Raw genomic sequence first — 16086 nt, 5'->3', positions numbered from 1 at the left:
CTAGCATTTCCAATAATCCATCTTTTCTGACTTCCTTTTGAGAAGGTGAGAAGAACATAGACTTCTTTTCCTTTTGAAGGAAAGTTATTGAGTGCTGCTTCATGGCTTGTCTTTTGAATACTTAATTTACGCTTCCAAAAATGTATTTTTCTTTTATTGTTGCTCCACAGTCAATACAATAGCAGCATACTGCATTTTTAACTGCTCAGCACCAGATATCAGTCAGAGCCATTCACTAAATGGTCCGAAGCCACAAAAGCCAATATGGCAAGTTGACATCGCAGAGTGAACACGTGATCTGGGGAAAAGATAGCAGTTTGAAAACTCAATAGTTGTGTTTGAACAGTCTTAAAATGAGGTGTAATGGCGGCTGTCACTTTCTGAGTACTGAAATGTGTGATTTTTCCTTCCTCCGATTTGTCTCTGATATTCTTCTGATGAGCAACAAAGACCTATTGATATGTGCTCTGCAACACTGGGATTTGACACCTCGAGGGAACAGTCGGAGGGTTTAATGATGAGATGTAACAACTCGCCTTTCAAAAGAGAAAAGTAAGTCTTTTGACTTTCACTGCAGTTGCTAGTGATTCAGGTCCAACACTTTGTGTAAGTATCATTGATCCTAAGGGAAGCTGGAATAGAACAAAGCTTTTGCCGACATTTAGAAACGTTCCATAAGCTATTGCGTCTGCAGGGCCTGGCAACACGTGTACAATTACACGGTCACATCTGTACAAGTCAGCATGTGAAACGGAACGATTGCACAAATGACAGGTAATTTTCAGTTGAGCATACAGGCAAGTGAGGTGATCAATCACTCTGGTTATCAGCCATGCACGTTCCAGTCCTTTCATTTTTCGAGACCGATGACATTGACAGAGTGAGACAGGATTGCTTAAAAAGTGCATGTGAGAGTAAAATGGAAGCCATGAGCTAGAAGAGAACATCTATTGGTTTGTCCTGTAAAGTGGGGGAAAAGCACTGCATGTCATTAATGCCAAAGATTTTAGAGATTAGTAGCTCACTGTATGTTTTTTCCTCTAGCGTACCTTTTAATATACATGTAAATCTTGGAATCTTGTGAACCCCAACTCCCCCTAAAGAACACTTTTAGAAAAAATAAATGGATAAAATAAAACATACCCCCTACAACAAAACTACCTTGTACAGTTTCCAAAATGTGTAACAGTATTAAGACAATACTTACACTCTAAAGACTCTCACGTTTATTTTGATTGTACCTATTTAGAGATCCACTTTAGTAAAATACTTTTTTTTTCTCTCAGCCACAGTGATGTTTGGTTGTCCTTATTTTCCATTTGTGCTGCTGGTAGTCCAAGTAGAAAACATACTGGTTTCAGGTTCAAGTTTGTTGCTTGAGATATGCCACAAAGCCACCCAAAGCGTTGCCCATTTGAGTGCCTTGTTTTTGAACCTTTTTAAAGTTCTAAAATTCCTGGTTTTGGAGGAGTACGTCACTAGTCCTTATAAATGCATTTGACGGCCAAAGAGTTGAAACCCATCACTAAAGATCAACTGGGCGACTTCTTGTTCAGCTTTCTGTCTGTTCTTGTGGAATGTCTTTTTCAAAGGGGATGATAGACAATGCGCAAAGACCCACTGTCCTGCTGTTACCTCAAAATTTGAGCAATGAAGGAAGTGCACTAGTAGAGGACCTCGCGAGTTGTCAGAACCACCGCACAATAAGGTGGTGGCTGCATTGTGAATATTCTTTGTTATGAAACAAGCTACTAAAAAAGTAGCTGGAAAACATCAAGATCTAATCTCATTCAACTGCTTTATGGAAAGTGGTTGCATCATCTAGCTATTTTAATACTTTTATATTATAATAGTGGTGGACTGATCTGTTAATTGAGGAAAACCTGAAAAAAACTGGTCTTTTAAAAGCCTCAATTTGCGGCCTGGTTTTGAGACACTGTGGCCTTATGCTTGCTTTATTTCACTTAACATTTATTCGCCTGGGAAGATAATTAGCCGGAGAAAATTTAAGAGGGCAGTAAAGATGATGCGGAAAATGCTGAGAGCAAATCCCCAATAGCAGAGCAAGAGTCACAGATGCTCTGTTTTGTTTATGCCAACAAAATGCTTGGTGCCCACGCTGTGGCATCGTGGGTAGTCAAGTGGTTAAGTCAGTGTTGCAGCAGCAGGTCTTTATAACCACACACACACACCAACACAAACACTCCCTCTGCTGGAGAATCCTAATTTCCTGTTATTATGATCTGAATTGGCTTGAAAACAAGACCAAAACGTTTTTTTTATTTTTTTATTCTGTGATGGAGTTTGAGTTGTAATAGAAAAATATTGTCTTGAGAAGCCTTTCTATAAATGCCACTCAGTAGGGAAATGTCACTGACGGAAATAGCTCAATTTCATATATATATATATTTGGTGTTAAAAAACGTATTATAATCCATGAGTATTCATTGGGTATTATTTAATGTAGTTTCAAAAGTTGTTACAAATCTGGAAATACCTCTGCGCCTGACAGAGGGACTTTTTATGCGAAGCTGCAGGATAAGCATGAAGACGGATTGATAATGGAATGTGTTGCAGTGTATTCAGTAGTCATTATTAATCTGTGTGTCGGCACATTCTTGCTGGGCCTGGCCCAGTGTTCATAAAGCTTGGTTAATTAGACTGATTGATTGGATGGTCGTGATTCAGAGCCCTCATCGCGGCGCCCCATCCTGTCAGGCCTCTAATAAGATCACATCGCTCTCATACTCATGTATTCCGCCTCGCATGCTGGCACGCGCGCACAAAAACACACTCACTTGTTTGGCCTCTTCTGCCACCTTGCCGTAAGTCGCACCTACTATTTGTCACAGGCATGAAGAACTCAGTCGAGCTTGCTGAAGCAATGCGTTGAGGGCTTGGAGCTATGTTATGCTAACATGAGTTGATAACAAATCTATCATTACCCACCATCCCTCTCTTCCATCTTCCTCTTCATCCAATTTTTCTTGTAATGCTCTATCCCTCATCCCTGTCTTGTCACACCCCATAAATGGAACAGCCTTTGTCGCTAAGAAAAACACAATGCTGGGTCATACTGACTTCTGAATAGGTGAAGCGTGAGCTCCTGTATATGTGCTGCATCTTTAATTCAGCTTCATAATAGACTTAGACTTTCTTTATTGTCATTGCACAAAAACATATCACTATATTATGGCAACGGAATTTCGGTCTGAGGCCTCCGGTTTCCAAAAGCAAAACTATATGTCCAAAAATAAATAAATATTAGATAAATAATATGGTGTTAAATATAGCAGTCACCCTCAAATCCTATGACTTGGGTTTGATTTGTATCTCGTGGATAGTTCAGCTCAGACAAAAGATGCGTCATCTTCTTTGAGTTGACTTTGGCTACCTCAGTTCAATTGATGGTGGCTCCTCAAAGTACCTTAGGTATAATAAAGTGAAACTCCCCTACACTGCAGTGATAACTGTAAATCCCGGAAATATTGCACAGCAATAATGGTAAAACTCTCCTATATTGGACTCTCTGGATCTTTAAATTTAAATTAGCTTTCTTCCGTTTTGCTTTTCTGATCAATACACTTGCTCAGCTCTGAGCCAGCCTTCCTGCTCTTAGTGCACACGACCAGCGCCTCAGCACAGACGCACAACTGTAAAGAGACGCTCCCTCGCTGTTGTAAAACTTTATGGCTTTCAGTGTTGCTTTTGTCTCCAGGCATTCGGATATTACTGGGGATGATAACTCTTAATATAAGGTTTTGCTGGATCACCGGTCCCTGCTGTCAACACAGCCCATCTGAGCTCTTTAAAAGAAAAGGAAATGAGTCGTGTATCTGAAAGTGAGCATCAGTTTATGAGCCTCTACCTCTGGTGTTGTGTGTTGTGATGAATCCTCTGCAGTGTCTTCCACTGAGGATGCTTATGTGGACATGATTTCTTTTCATAGGAAACTAGGTTGATGCGAACTTCTCTTAGCCATGTTGATATACTGTATGAATAAAGCTAAACACTTTAAGCTGGATTGGAGCTGCTTTTAGAAGCATTCTTTACATTCACTCATATATAGTGTTTTTTTTTTTTGTTCAAGTGAGTGTTTTATCATTATTATATTCCTGTCCGAAGGTATCTCAGTTCACTACCAGAAAACTGTTTTAAGCAGGATGCCTTATATTTACAAGGGAAATTCCATTAGAGCTGTTTTGGTAATGTTTTATCTGTAGTTTCAAAATAGTGGTGTTTCTATGTCACATGTGGAAATGAATTTTGGCCAATGGACCTGATGATGGACGCTTATTGATATTTCTTCTGCTTCTCTGTGCTCAGCAGTGGTTTTCAGGTTCTGTTCTTACATGCTGTGCTTGTGTTGGTGAGGACATCAGGCTTTTATCAATCTTAAAGGATGGAAATGGGTGATGGAACAAGGGATAAGACAGATGGGCTGCTTTCGCCTCTGTACTTTCTGTTTCCACCGCTTTGCTTGTGATGGAATCAAACAAGTTATGTGATAGATGATAATGACAAGCATAAACGCCTTTATTGGATGAGAAGTGGCCCTTGGGTGCTGCCCCAGCGTTTTGTGAAAACACACCGCCCAACAGAAACCACACACTCTCAAACACCACTATCCAGTTTGCAACCACAGCACTCTCAACAATTACCTTCCAGCTCTTAAACACACACACACAGAAGCTATCTTTATGACTGCAGCAATTCCACCATTCCCAAACTTCTTCACTTTCTACTACCCAGAGACCATTAAACCAGAGAGCTTTTGGCAAAGACGCCTCCTTTGGCTCTTACCACTGCTTCACAACTAATGTTGGACTGAGTACCCAGTCTTTCTCAACACCTGCATTATTGCCATACGGCAACACCGGTATACAGTTTTCAGAAATGACATGAAAGAAGCAGAACATTGTGCTGTTGACTGTTGCTGTGCCCGCTCATTTTGGACTGTGAAGTTAGCTGAAGTTAGTCTTCTCGCTTCATACTATATTTGTCAGCAGTTTGCGTTGAAGGATGAAACACAACTTGCATTAAGTATATAACATAAACAAACTGTTTAAGAAAGCAAACATTTTTAATTTGTGTGACAGCACATACTGAAGTGGATATACAATGCAGGTAAATATTTATATGTGTTTGTATGCGTGTATATATATATATATATATATATATATATATATATATATATATATATATATATATATGGGGGATATATTCCAATGTAGGTGAAAATCTACAATGCTGTGACTTAATGATCTTCAAATAATTGTAGTCAGAACTCCTCGAAAGACCCGAATAGTTTATCTATTGCTATCACATAAGGCTTCTCTATGCAGAGAAACGTGGCTTCCAGATGCTACTTGTTGCCTGTTGTCACTTCATCTAAAAAATGAAATGTCTGTAGCCCGAAAGTGACCGGCGGTGTGCTGATGCATTATTGGACTGTACTGCAGTCAGGTAAGTATTCCAATAAAATTTCACCCAGTAAGATGCCTAAATCTGTTTACTGCGAGAGGAAGTCCAGAATCCTCCAGCTAGTCAGGAAAAGTCTTTGGAAGTGCATAATATTTTCAATCCAAGTGGTTTTCATAGAAGCTTTAGCAGGTTGGAAAATTATAGAAAGCACCAGACAAATAATGCCTAACTAAAGAAAAAAGTGGAAAAGAATTTAGAGAGTGGAGTCAAAACGAATACGCTATGGCATTTAGTTTTTAAGTCTTCAAATCATTTGAAAGTCTATGTGTGTTTGAGGGACTTCATACAGAGTTTTGATATGAGTTCGTGTTTTACATTCTCAGAGATGCACACTGACTGATGGGGTACATGCCACCTTGGTCTGCTATGCTCTGGTGGGGCTCTCTTTTACTATCCTCCTCTCACCTGCTGAGACTCTGAATGTGGCGAAAAACTGTGTCTGCAGCAAATGGACTTTCATGAGAGATGGTCTGGATGCGGCCTCCTCTCCGATTGATCTGCTTCTCTTATAAACCACTCTGATTTAAGCATCACAGTGGAGTGTAGCTTTTTTGATTTTGCTGGTAGTCAACCAGAAAATGTTTTCCTTGATGGTTTTTTGGCAGCCAGTGTGTTGCCAAAGACTCCAGCCAAGACTCTTCACCTGCCAGCTGCTCTGCTCAAGCAGCCCGGTCCTCCTGGAAGTCCTTTATCCTGCGAATTTCATATTAAAACGGACAACTCTACTTCACGTTGTTCTTCAGATGAGATTCCATCAGCAACACTCGCTGAGGCTGTGAGCGCTGACTCACCTGTAGTTAATCTCTCCTGACTGTGAGGGTGTGATGGGTCAAACATTCGGAGGCGTAAAATTTTGGAGGAGAAGGCAGTGATCGATTGCACAGTACAAGGGTTGCTCACGTTGCCAACTCTAAAATCAATTTCAGAGAAGAAGGTAGAGCCTGAGCAGTTGAGTGTCTCAATGTACTTCTTAAGGTAGAAATCACAGGAATCGTGATGTTACAATATTTATTCTTTTTTTTAATTCATATTTATCATGTGGCAATAATCATTTATTAAATTATTCAATGAGGAATTTATACTTGACTGTTCCACAGTTGCATTATGGGACTTGGGAGTATTTCCTAGTTGTCCATTGATAAACAATATTTTGAAATTACATTATAATCCCTGTAAACTGTTTTTTGTCACAATGCACATGGAGAAAATGATGTGAGGAAACATTTTGAGGTGAAAATAACCTATTGACCTTCAGCACTTCCTGATTTCATCATCTTTTTTTTGTCATTAAAGCCCTAGAGTGATAGAATTCATTACTGTTGGCCACATACTAAATTGTGTTCCATTAAAAACAAACACCGCCGTTCGAGTTGATTGAGGCTAACCCTCATCACTTTGATCAAGCATACGCTCGCTGATAGCCGTGGAATCATCTCTATTCATTTATTAGCAAACACAGTTGGGGATTAATTGTGTTGCGGAGACTGGCAATGTGTTCGGGTCCGGGGTTTTTAATAGAAGGATGAGATATTCATCAGCCTTCGAAATCCGATATCCACTGTGAGCCCTGCAGAATTAAAATCTCATTCTGCTTTTGTTTTGTTAGTGGGGCAGCAAGTTATCGGGACAACAGTGTGTAATGTTGCAGAATATTTAAATAATTGAAAAATGTATTCACTTTGTTGGAGGCCATAAATCTGAGCCACCGTTTACATTTAGCGCGTTTGCTGCGTCCGTGGGCACTTCATATCAGACTGTCCCAGCTAACAAAAGCCTAGGGAATATTTCAAGAAGTTTCTAAATGAGATGGATCTTATTCTCATCAACTTCCACCACACAGGCATAAAAGCTTCATCAAGAATCCCACTTAAGACTTTTATCCAGCCTCATCCCGAGACACGACCAGCCTGCATGAATGAATATGTAATCTCCTTCCGGGTTCTGACCAATTGCCTTCTACTAGCTCAATGAGTTGTATGCGGCTGTGTGACTTGTGGCACAAGAAGTATAGTTTTTAAATATTTCTCAGAAACACCTACACAGGTTTGTCACACCTCTCATTGACGTAACGCTTTCCCCAGCCTCTCACCCTCAACCTAACTATCCAAAACAAACTGATCTGAACTTAACCAGGACTCTTAACCAAGCCTAAACTTTATTAAAATAAACAATTGTTTATGATAACTTTATAAATTTCTGTTATAAAATAAACAATTGTTTATGATAACTTTATAAATTTCTGTTATAAAATGAAATCTACTGGTTTACACTGGTTGGGTATTAAAATTATAGTGACAATAATTTATCTAACAGCCTATTTTTCCCTTTAAGTTTATGAATGTATTTTCAAACATCTCACTAGGCTGCTTGTTTATCTCCAAGGGGCCCAGAAGGTGGCCCTGTCTTTGTGATACTGAAGCCCATTTTGAATATGTTACAGGTCAGAGATACTACAAGGTTCGACCCTATATTGAAATTGAGCAGATTTCTTGTCATTTGAAGTTTGGGGGAGAAATTATCTTCCAAACAATTTTCTTTATCTTAAGCAGCACAACATTGGGAGTCACCTTCCGTGAGTAACTTCAACACATTTCAAGCCAGACAACCTTGAGTAACGAGCCTTTGAGCGCATCACAGCCGTACACAGTCTTTTAGCCTGATAGGCCATGCTGCGTGTGACTGGGTGAAAGATAAATAGACACTCTGTTCTTTCTTTTGGTGACTTTGCTTCACTTCTCCTGCCTCCTGGAGCGTTCCATCTTCCTCTGCTTCGACTGGCTAACCTTTAAGGTAGATCTTGAGGTTTAGAGGCGAGGTCAGAAATGAAGCGTCACTTTTTATTGTTTTTTTTGGTGCCACTTTAGGTTAGTGATGGCCGGGACTGTGTCGAGGGAATTCATTGTTGCAGGGCAAGTGCTTAAGTAGGGGGCAGGATTAGTTAAATCACTTTTCTTCTGCAGGGATGACGCCTAATGGACGTTCAGGCACCCAGGCTGTGACAGGAGTGAGGAGAATTAAGGAAGGCACGACTCCTAGATGTCTGGGCGCGCTCTTGCTTGAATCAATAATGTAACTCTGACTGCATTGATTCTCTTTGCACATTTTAAACATTGCTGAAACAAATCACTGTCTCAAATGTATTTAATCTCGGAGAAACATAATAATAATAATAATAAAAAAATACAATACGACAATGAGCTGACAGTTAATGGCAAAAATAAATCAAAAATTGACTGGAGTGTGACATAAATTGGATGAGGTGGCAGTGAAAAAGAAAACAAAATAAAATATATATATTTATGTAGTGCTTTGAAGATTTTACTTTTTAACCTAACCCCTTTGCATGAATAAAATATTTTAATTTATTTTGCTCTCTGCTCATTATTACAATTTTGAAAGTAAGTATTGCATTCATATAAAGTGAGTCATAATAATAATAATGTAGATATATTATATTATTAGACCATATTCAAAGATTGACAGTTTTATGTTGTTATTGTATCTTATTTTTCTTTCTTCCATGTTTTCTCCTGTGTGGCAAATTTGAAGGCAACTTCTTTTCCACTCTCTGGTCGTCCTCCTTTCTCATGCATGTGTACGTGCACACGCACAGAGGGGGATGTGAAGTAGCTATCCATAACAGTATTGATGACCACAGTAGAAGGTGGTGGAAATGTTCCGCTTCCGCATTGATCTCTCATCTATTATGAGCTGTTATTAGACAGCGGCTTGAATGATGGGGAGCGGTCCATCTATCATAAGTTGACAATTGTGCTGCTCGACGTTAAGTCTTTCTGCGATGTGTTATTCTCCTCCTCTCCTTCTGTTCTCCTCCTCATTTTCGTCACTTGCAAATGCCTCTTTAATGTCATTTGCAATTACGGAGACATTTTAATTGTTTCCTCTCTGGAATAAATATGGTGAACGAAATATATCGCCCTCTGAACGTGGTTTCTCCTTCCTGTCGCTGCAATTATCTGTCATTGATTCTGAGATCTTTCCCTTCCAGGTTACTGATCGGTCCATGCAGGCAGTCGCAGAGCATTGTCCCGAGCTGCAGTTTGTTGGCTTCATGGGATGTCCTGTAACATCGCGGGGAGTCATCCATCTTACTGCTGTGAGTAGCTTTCATTAGCAACTGCCTCACTGTTGGAAGCTTGATTTTTGAGGCTTGGTTTAAAAAAGGAGGGGAAAATGTCAACAATGGAAAAGAAAAAGAACATTGTATTTGCCTCTCAACACAAGAGTCGATGTGCTAGTGGCTCTCTAGAGCATAATGTTGAATGAAAGGGACTTTAAATGGTCCGTCTCAACACTTTTTCTTGAAGTTCTGTGAGTGTTAAACCTTCATAGTGTTTTCTGGAACAACCAAGAAAATAGTCAGAATTATAAAGTGTGGTGTCACAACTCCCGTGAGTACGCTGTAAGCTTTATTTTATCTTTCTAATTAGTAATTATGCACTTGCAGGAACTTCCTCAATGAAAAGTAAGTTGTCGCAACGACACTATGACTTCCACTGTGTTGTTGTGTTGCCGTAGGTTAGAGCGCCATTTTACTGTCGGCAGTGCCGCGACTCCAGGGGTAGGTTTTAAATTTTGCAGACTAAACTCGGAGGCTTGCTGTGTCTTTTATCTTGAACCTAGTTTGAAAGTTATTTTGTGTTAACTTTTAAATCTCATGAAAGCCTAATGAGATGAATCCTAATAAAAATACTCGGCTTGTCTGACTGTACCCCGCTGTTTGGATATTACCATGCTAATGAGTTGGGGCTCCATGGTTTAAGCTGTTTCCACAGTCTTCGGAACGTGTTGAAAATATTTTCCCACGTTTGTCTTTCCAAAAACTATCCACAGCAGAATACCAGAGTGTGTCTTCCTCTTTCAACTTTTCATGAATAACAGCTCGTGAACATCTTAGTAGTCCAGTGTATATATGTGAGTGTACAACGCTCTGGAAATAGAACGTAAGTTCCTTTTCCTTCCACATCAAGCACACAGTGTTGCACAAATCTTTTTATTTTTCAGTTTTAATTTTTGGGATCCCCAGGACCAAACATGAAGACAACAGATGGTGTAGGAATGTATTGTTAGTGTGCTTCGGTCCTTATAAGGAAGTATGAATTGCAGACTTATGGCATCCAGTCTCATGAAAAAAAACCCTTTTATTTAATATTTTTAAATTGCAAAAGCTGCTAACAGTTACTTCTCAAAATAGAAGGAAAAATCAAACCTTAACTTGGATTTGTGCACTTAAAAATGTCAAGAAACTCTTCCTGTAAGATATTTATAGAATAATAACAGGAACACTGTAACACAAGTTTAAAAGTGGGACACAGAGGGTTGTAAAATAATCCAAGGGGTGATGCGTATTTTTGTTCAGGCATGTCGTACGTTGCACGTGTACATGATGCATATAGAATATAATGTATCATCTGAATAGCTCTAGCCTCGTAATGACCTCTAGGGGGCCTCCATAAGTCATCTGTAGGCGCTCTTTCAGTACAGTTTGATTCATTTTCAATACACTTCAAGGCAAGTGTGTGTATACCTCTGTGATTCTAGTTATGCTTGTTTCCCTCAAACACAATTACAGTTGTGTTAATAGGACTGAGACACCCGACGCTGCGCTGCATTATTAGATTAAACAGCAGATTAATTTGTGCCCGTGGTCCCCCCCCCGCCCCGTCATCATCTATCTGCAGCCTCCACTGACCTTGGCCATGCTGGTGTAGACAGACAGTAATGAAGGCAGCCAGTCATAACAGCATTAGCATACGTGCAGGTGGACCAGCACACATGCGCACTCCCACACGCCTCATTACTATTTATTATGGTTTTAATAAAGGTGAATTCAGAGATGGGGTTCACTGCATGACGGTCATTAGTAGTGAATCTGAACCCCGTATTTGTCCCAAACTAATAATTATTTTTTATCTCCTGCAATATAAATCAGCAGGATAATTTAATTCTTTTTTAAACAGTACTGTTGTCACTTTCTATACCATTTCATTTCTAAATTACCACGCTGAAAAGACACAAGCATGTTGTTCACATTTCTAAGTTACTGATCTATAATTACATATACCTGAGGGCGCAGCATCTCGGCTCATCAGTTTGTCCTCCCTTGGCTGATCCCTGCTCCCTATTTGCATCTGTTACAGTAAATGCCTGTGAATTGGAAGTCACTCTTTTGTCTGTGTCCTCAAGTGCCCTCGTCCGTCACCTGAACAGACACGCTCCCTCCCTGCGATGACAGGAGTTAGCACCATGTCATTATCTGTCCTCGGTTGGTTGTCGTGTCCTCCCTGCCAGTTATATCTATTCTGACCAACGGCATGGTGACAAACTTCAACACCGAATTATACAACAAAGCTAGTGAGTCGCTATGTTAAGTATGTCTGTGGAGACGTCTGTTAAAACATAATGTGTTTATCGTGATGTCTTGGTTTGCTGGAGAAATGATGAGCTAACTGCATCGCTGAAGGGCGTGTGCGAAACATAAGGACCAGGGGCTACATCTCAGCCTCTTAAGTCATTTCGCTGGGCCTGCAAGAGCTTTAAATATTGGTCATTTGAAGCACAAAAATGCAATGATGACACCACAAGACTAGTGTTGAAGCCTTGACATGAATATCACTTTATCTGAACAAAATAAGCCATTTCTGAAAGAAAGGATGACAAGAATGGATGCATGTGTGTGTGCTTCAAGGAAGACGATATCATGAGGTGGACTTCTGAGTGATCCTCAGAGATGTTTGGTACTGAATTTAGCATCCAATCATTGAAAGGGAAATGGATTATACATTTTTTTGACTAGTTCCTGTTTAAAGGAGTGCCAGTTTTGTTGCAGCTGCTTTTTAGATCAAGACAAATAAAGTCACGTTCTTATTTTGGCTGCAAAGATCATGACATTATGGAAGCTCAAAGCTGTGTTTGGATCGATATTTTGAAATATTAACACGTTCATTGATGCTTAATACATTATTTTGTAGTGTTTTTCTGTGTGCCACTGAGGTGAGGACGCTTTCTGACGGACACTGTAGAAAGTGGACGCCGCGCGGCTCTTTTGAGTTACTTCTCAGGAAGAGATTGTTTTTTTTATCATGCCAGCGGTTAGATGACTTTTGCATCGTGAGGCAGCATCTTGTTTGTATGTCCATACAACACCCGTGGAAATTTAAGAAGCATGCATGAATCTGAGGAAGTAGAGCAAAATATTGTGACACTGAAACTCAGGACTGAAAGTAGGTAAGAAACTATGATTGATTTTCTGATCACTTATCATGAAATAATGTGATCAGTGTCATGAAATAACGTGAAACTGCAGTTCTTAGGTTCTTTATGACGTAACAAAAAGTCTCACAGGTTCTCATGCAATTTCGCAATAAAACTGTGATCAGAATGTTCACATTGAATGTTTTTCTTTTGTCATACAAAAATATTTTTAGTGTTACTTGATTCACTACTCATTTGAAGAAACCTTTTGGTTCCTGACCTGTCAGTCAAATAACTGTGCTCATAAATGCATGTGTCGTGTAAAAGTGTTCTCAAAGTCCCACTTATTCACCCAATATTATCTCGCAGAGATCAGTTACTTCCACTCAGTCGATTCCAAAGCCGTTTGAAAATAAGATTCTTGCATTTAGAATCGTTGCATTTTTGATGACTCTCTGGATTTGTGTGATTCGGAGGCTGCGGCTCTCCTCTCATGTTCGATTATCACACTCCCCCCATCTCTTCCCCTTTCTCAATTGCATTGATAATCTTTTCAGTCTTTAATATTCTGCCCAACCGTCAGAGGAAAATATTGATATGAATCCATCTCTGTGATTAACTTCTCCCCTCCACCAAACTGATTCTTGATTCTACGGCTGTTTTAGTGCCATCGTCTGCCAGATTAGCGGAGGAATACGCCCTTAGAAATGGTATTTTCTTCATTAAGTGAGCTGATGGTTGGAATAGGCCACCCATGGCGCCGAGTTGGCGATGAGATCAGTGGAGTAAAACTGTGACATTTATCTAATGGTTTTGAAGTGGCCGATTCCTGCCGGAGCTGTGCGGTCGCGCTGACGTGCTGCGTCACTTGATATTTGAAATGAGGCAGTGTTTTATTAATCCCTCTTTGTTGCCAACTAAATGGCATGTTGGACATTTCTGCAGGATGAGAAAGAAGAAAAGGCCTCCAAATATAAAACGACCTTCTCTATTTAAGAAGCAAAAATCCAACCATATGTGTCGGTTCAAACTTCAGAAGGAAGAAAAAAATGTGATTTTTAAATCGAAACACATTTCGCATCTGAGCGGGAACACTGTAAAATTGCTTTGTGTGCTTGTTTTCATAGTTTGCTTTCTTAGTTTGTTGCAAGTACTTGAAATTAATAATTGATTTGAGATGTTGTAATTCTCTGTCTCACTCTGCAATGTTCTGGCATAGAAATGTTTTCTCATAAGTCATTGTTTTTATTGTAGTAAAATGATTTGCGAAAGCCAATCTGGGAAATCAATGAAAGTGACTAAAGTGAAATGAAAGTTTCAGTCACACTTGATGAGGGAACATGACGTACCTTAAATGTACTTATTTACATGTGTGTTAACAGCATATTAGCATGTTATTAATCATTTTCATTAAGCCTGGCAATAACATAACTCCAGATTATTAACAGGAAAATACTTTATTTATTCATTTATCATCCTGAATCTAAAGTGTTACTGGCATTTCTTTGGCATCAAAATGGTGACTTCAACATTAACTCTTGTGCTAGGTCATCTTAGTAATTAAAGTCATACAGTTAAAAAAATAAAGATTTTTATAAAAAATATAAATCGATTTGAAAAAAAAATCTGAAAACTGGAATACTTTAAGTTGAAACATTTTCGTTATTTAGTGATGGCTATTGAAAATATTTTTCATACATTTTGGAAAAAAAAAATCTGTCAATCATGTCTCCCTTTTATGTATTTATTATTTGGCACCTTTGTGAAGTATTGGTCGCAATCCCCTCAATGGGACAGCGGGTGGCAGTCGTGTTGTGGAACGCCATTTCGGACATTGCACATTGGGCGTGATCAAGGACCAAGCTTCAGCTGCAGCTCCTTCTACACCTCAGACGATAATTTAGAACGTTTGCACGTGCCACAGTCAACATTTCTAGAAACCTCTGTGAAATCTGTTAATTTGTTTATATGCAGTTATTTTGTTTGCTAACTTTCTTGGTGGGGATATTCATAAAATAGTGTTGGAAACTAGCTAAATAAATCATTTTTGGGATAAATGTTGAGGCAAATGCAGCAATCTTAAAAAGGAATGTCATTCCCACAGTGGCAGCTGTCAACCACTGTAACTTATATACTGTAGGCAAGTAAAAGGTCAGCAGATGCTGAATGCTGAACCAGTTATCCCACCTTTAACACAAACATTCCTTATCTTCGCCTGCAGTATAGATGGTCCATATGATCCTGGTTATGAAATTAAATAGCTTTCCTTTCATAAGCTTTCTTATTATGTGAGCCGAACATGTGGAGGGGTGGCAGAGTTGCACATACTTCTAATCTGACAAATCTAGCAAAACACCAATGGAGCAGAAAAGGTTTTAAATTAAGACCAGAAATGTGAACATCAAATGGATGTGAGTCTTGGGGGGGATTGCACTTGTTTTATCGTCTGACATTCTTCTGTTTTCTCACTGTTTATCATTATCTTCGTCTACACTGTGTTCCACACACATACACGCGAAAGGGCATTTTAGAAGCATTGTGTCCTTGGGTGTTGATGGGGTGGATGTGCGAGGAGCAGCAGTTTGGAAAAGCTGGACAAAAGAGGGACAATATAACATGAAGGGCTTTCTTACACAGCCTCTGCCGGCTTTGGAATGTAATCACGGGCAGCAGATGAGCGCTTCACAGAGAAAAGGTTGGGCAGAAGAACTTGACAATCGTGTGTGAAAGAAAAACAGACACTGAAGAAAATCTGCCATAGCTGAAGAACAAGGCATTCAAAACTATTCCTTTTGTTGAACTGCTTGTCTCTTGGTAATTTCTCATGATAGTGATAGGGTTTTATGAGGAGCTGAAGTTCTATTTAGCTCAACAAAACTCGTGTTAGATATTGATTGCACCTGTTTGACCAGTGATATCGCAGAGGTATTGTAGGTGTAGAAAATGTACACATTAAATTATTAGTATTGAGGTCTACCAGCAAGTGTTTTAACTTGTTTTGTGCACATAAGAATCCTTGGTGAGCGTATACCGAAGTCAAGTCTCGGAATCCAGGGCGCAACCGGCTGACAACCTCAGAGCTAAAACCACTCATTTCCCTCCATATTTTGGGTTTCATCCAACATTATTCTGCATCTTTTTTATTTCTATGATTCATCTAGCAGTTTTGATATTTAAAGTCGAATTTAAATCGACCAATTTGAACAGTAGGTGGCAGTCGTGTTCTGGGAATTGCTTGAGCAATTTGTGCTGTAAACAGAGTGCAAATTCGCAGAGTGTACTGCAACTTAAACTTGAGACATGTGAGAGTGACACGTTTTTCATGAGATTCTTGGATCTAGGTGCTAATTCGGAAGACCACCAAAATATAGTCAGTGGATCTTGTTA

At 39.4% G+C, this 16086-nt stretch overlaps 1 protein-coding gene across 2 annotated transcripts in view; it reads left to right on the top strand.

Moving 5' to 3' along the window:
* fbxl17 (F-box and leucine-rich repeat protein 17) overlaps positions 1-16086 on the top strand; it is a 208267-nt gene that overhangs the window by 48733 nt on the left and 143448 nt on the right. For both annotated transcript variants that reach the window (XR_008415590.1, XM_053871447.1), the window contains exon 7: positions 9494-9601. Coding sequence is in view for 1 of the 2 variants with exons in the window: in XM_053871447.1 (XP_053727422.1) it covers positions 9494-9601 (108 nt within the window). In the remaining variant the exon portion in view is untranslated. The remainder of the gene's footprint in view (positions 1-9493; positions 9602-16086) is intronic.

The sequence above is a fragment of the Synchiropus splendidus genome, chromosome 7, assembly GCF_027744825.2.
Source record: "Synchiropus splendidus isolate RoL2022-P1 chromosome 7, RoL_Sspl_1.0, whole genome shotgun sequence".
Classification (NCBI taxonomy): Eukaryota; Metazoa; Chordata; class Actinopteri; order Syngnathiformes; family Callionymidae; genus Synchiropus; species Synchiropus splendidus.
Note: the sequence above shows the minus strand (reverse complement) of the source record. Positions and strands in the feature narration are given on the sequence as shown.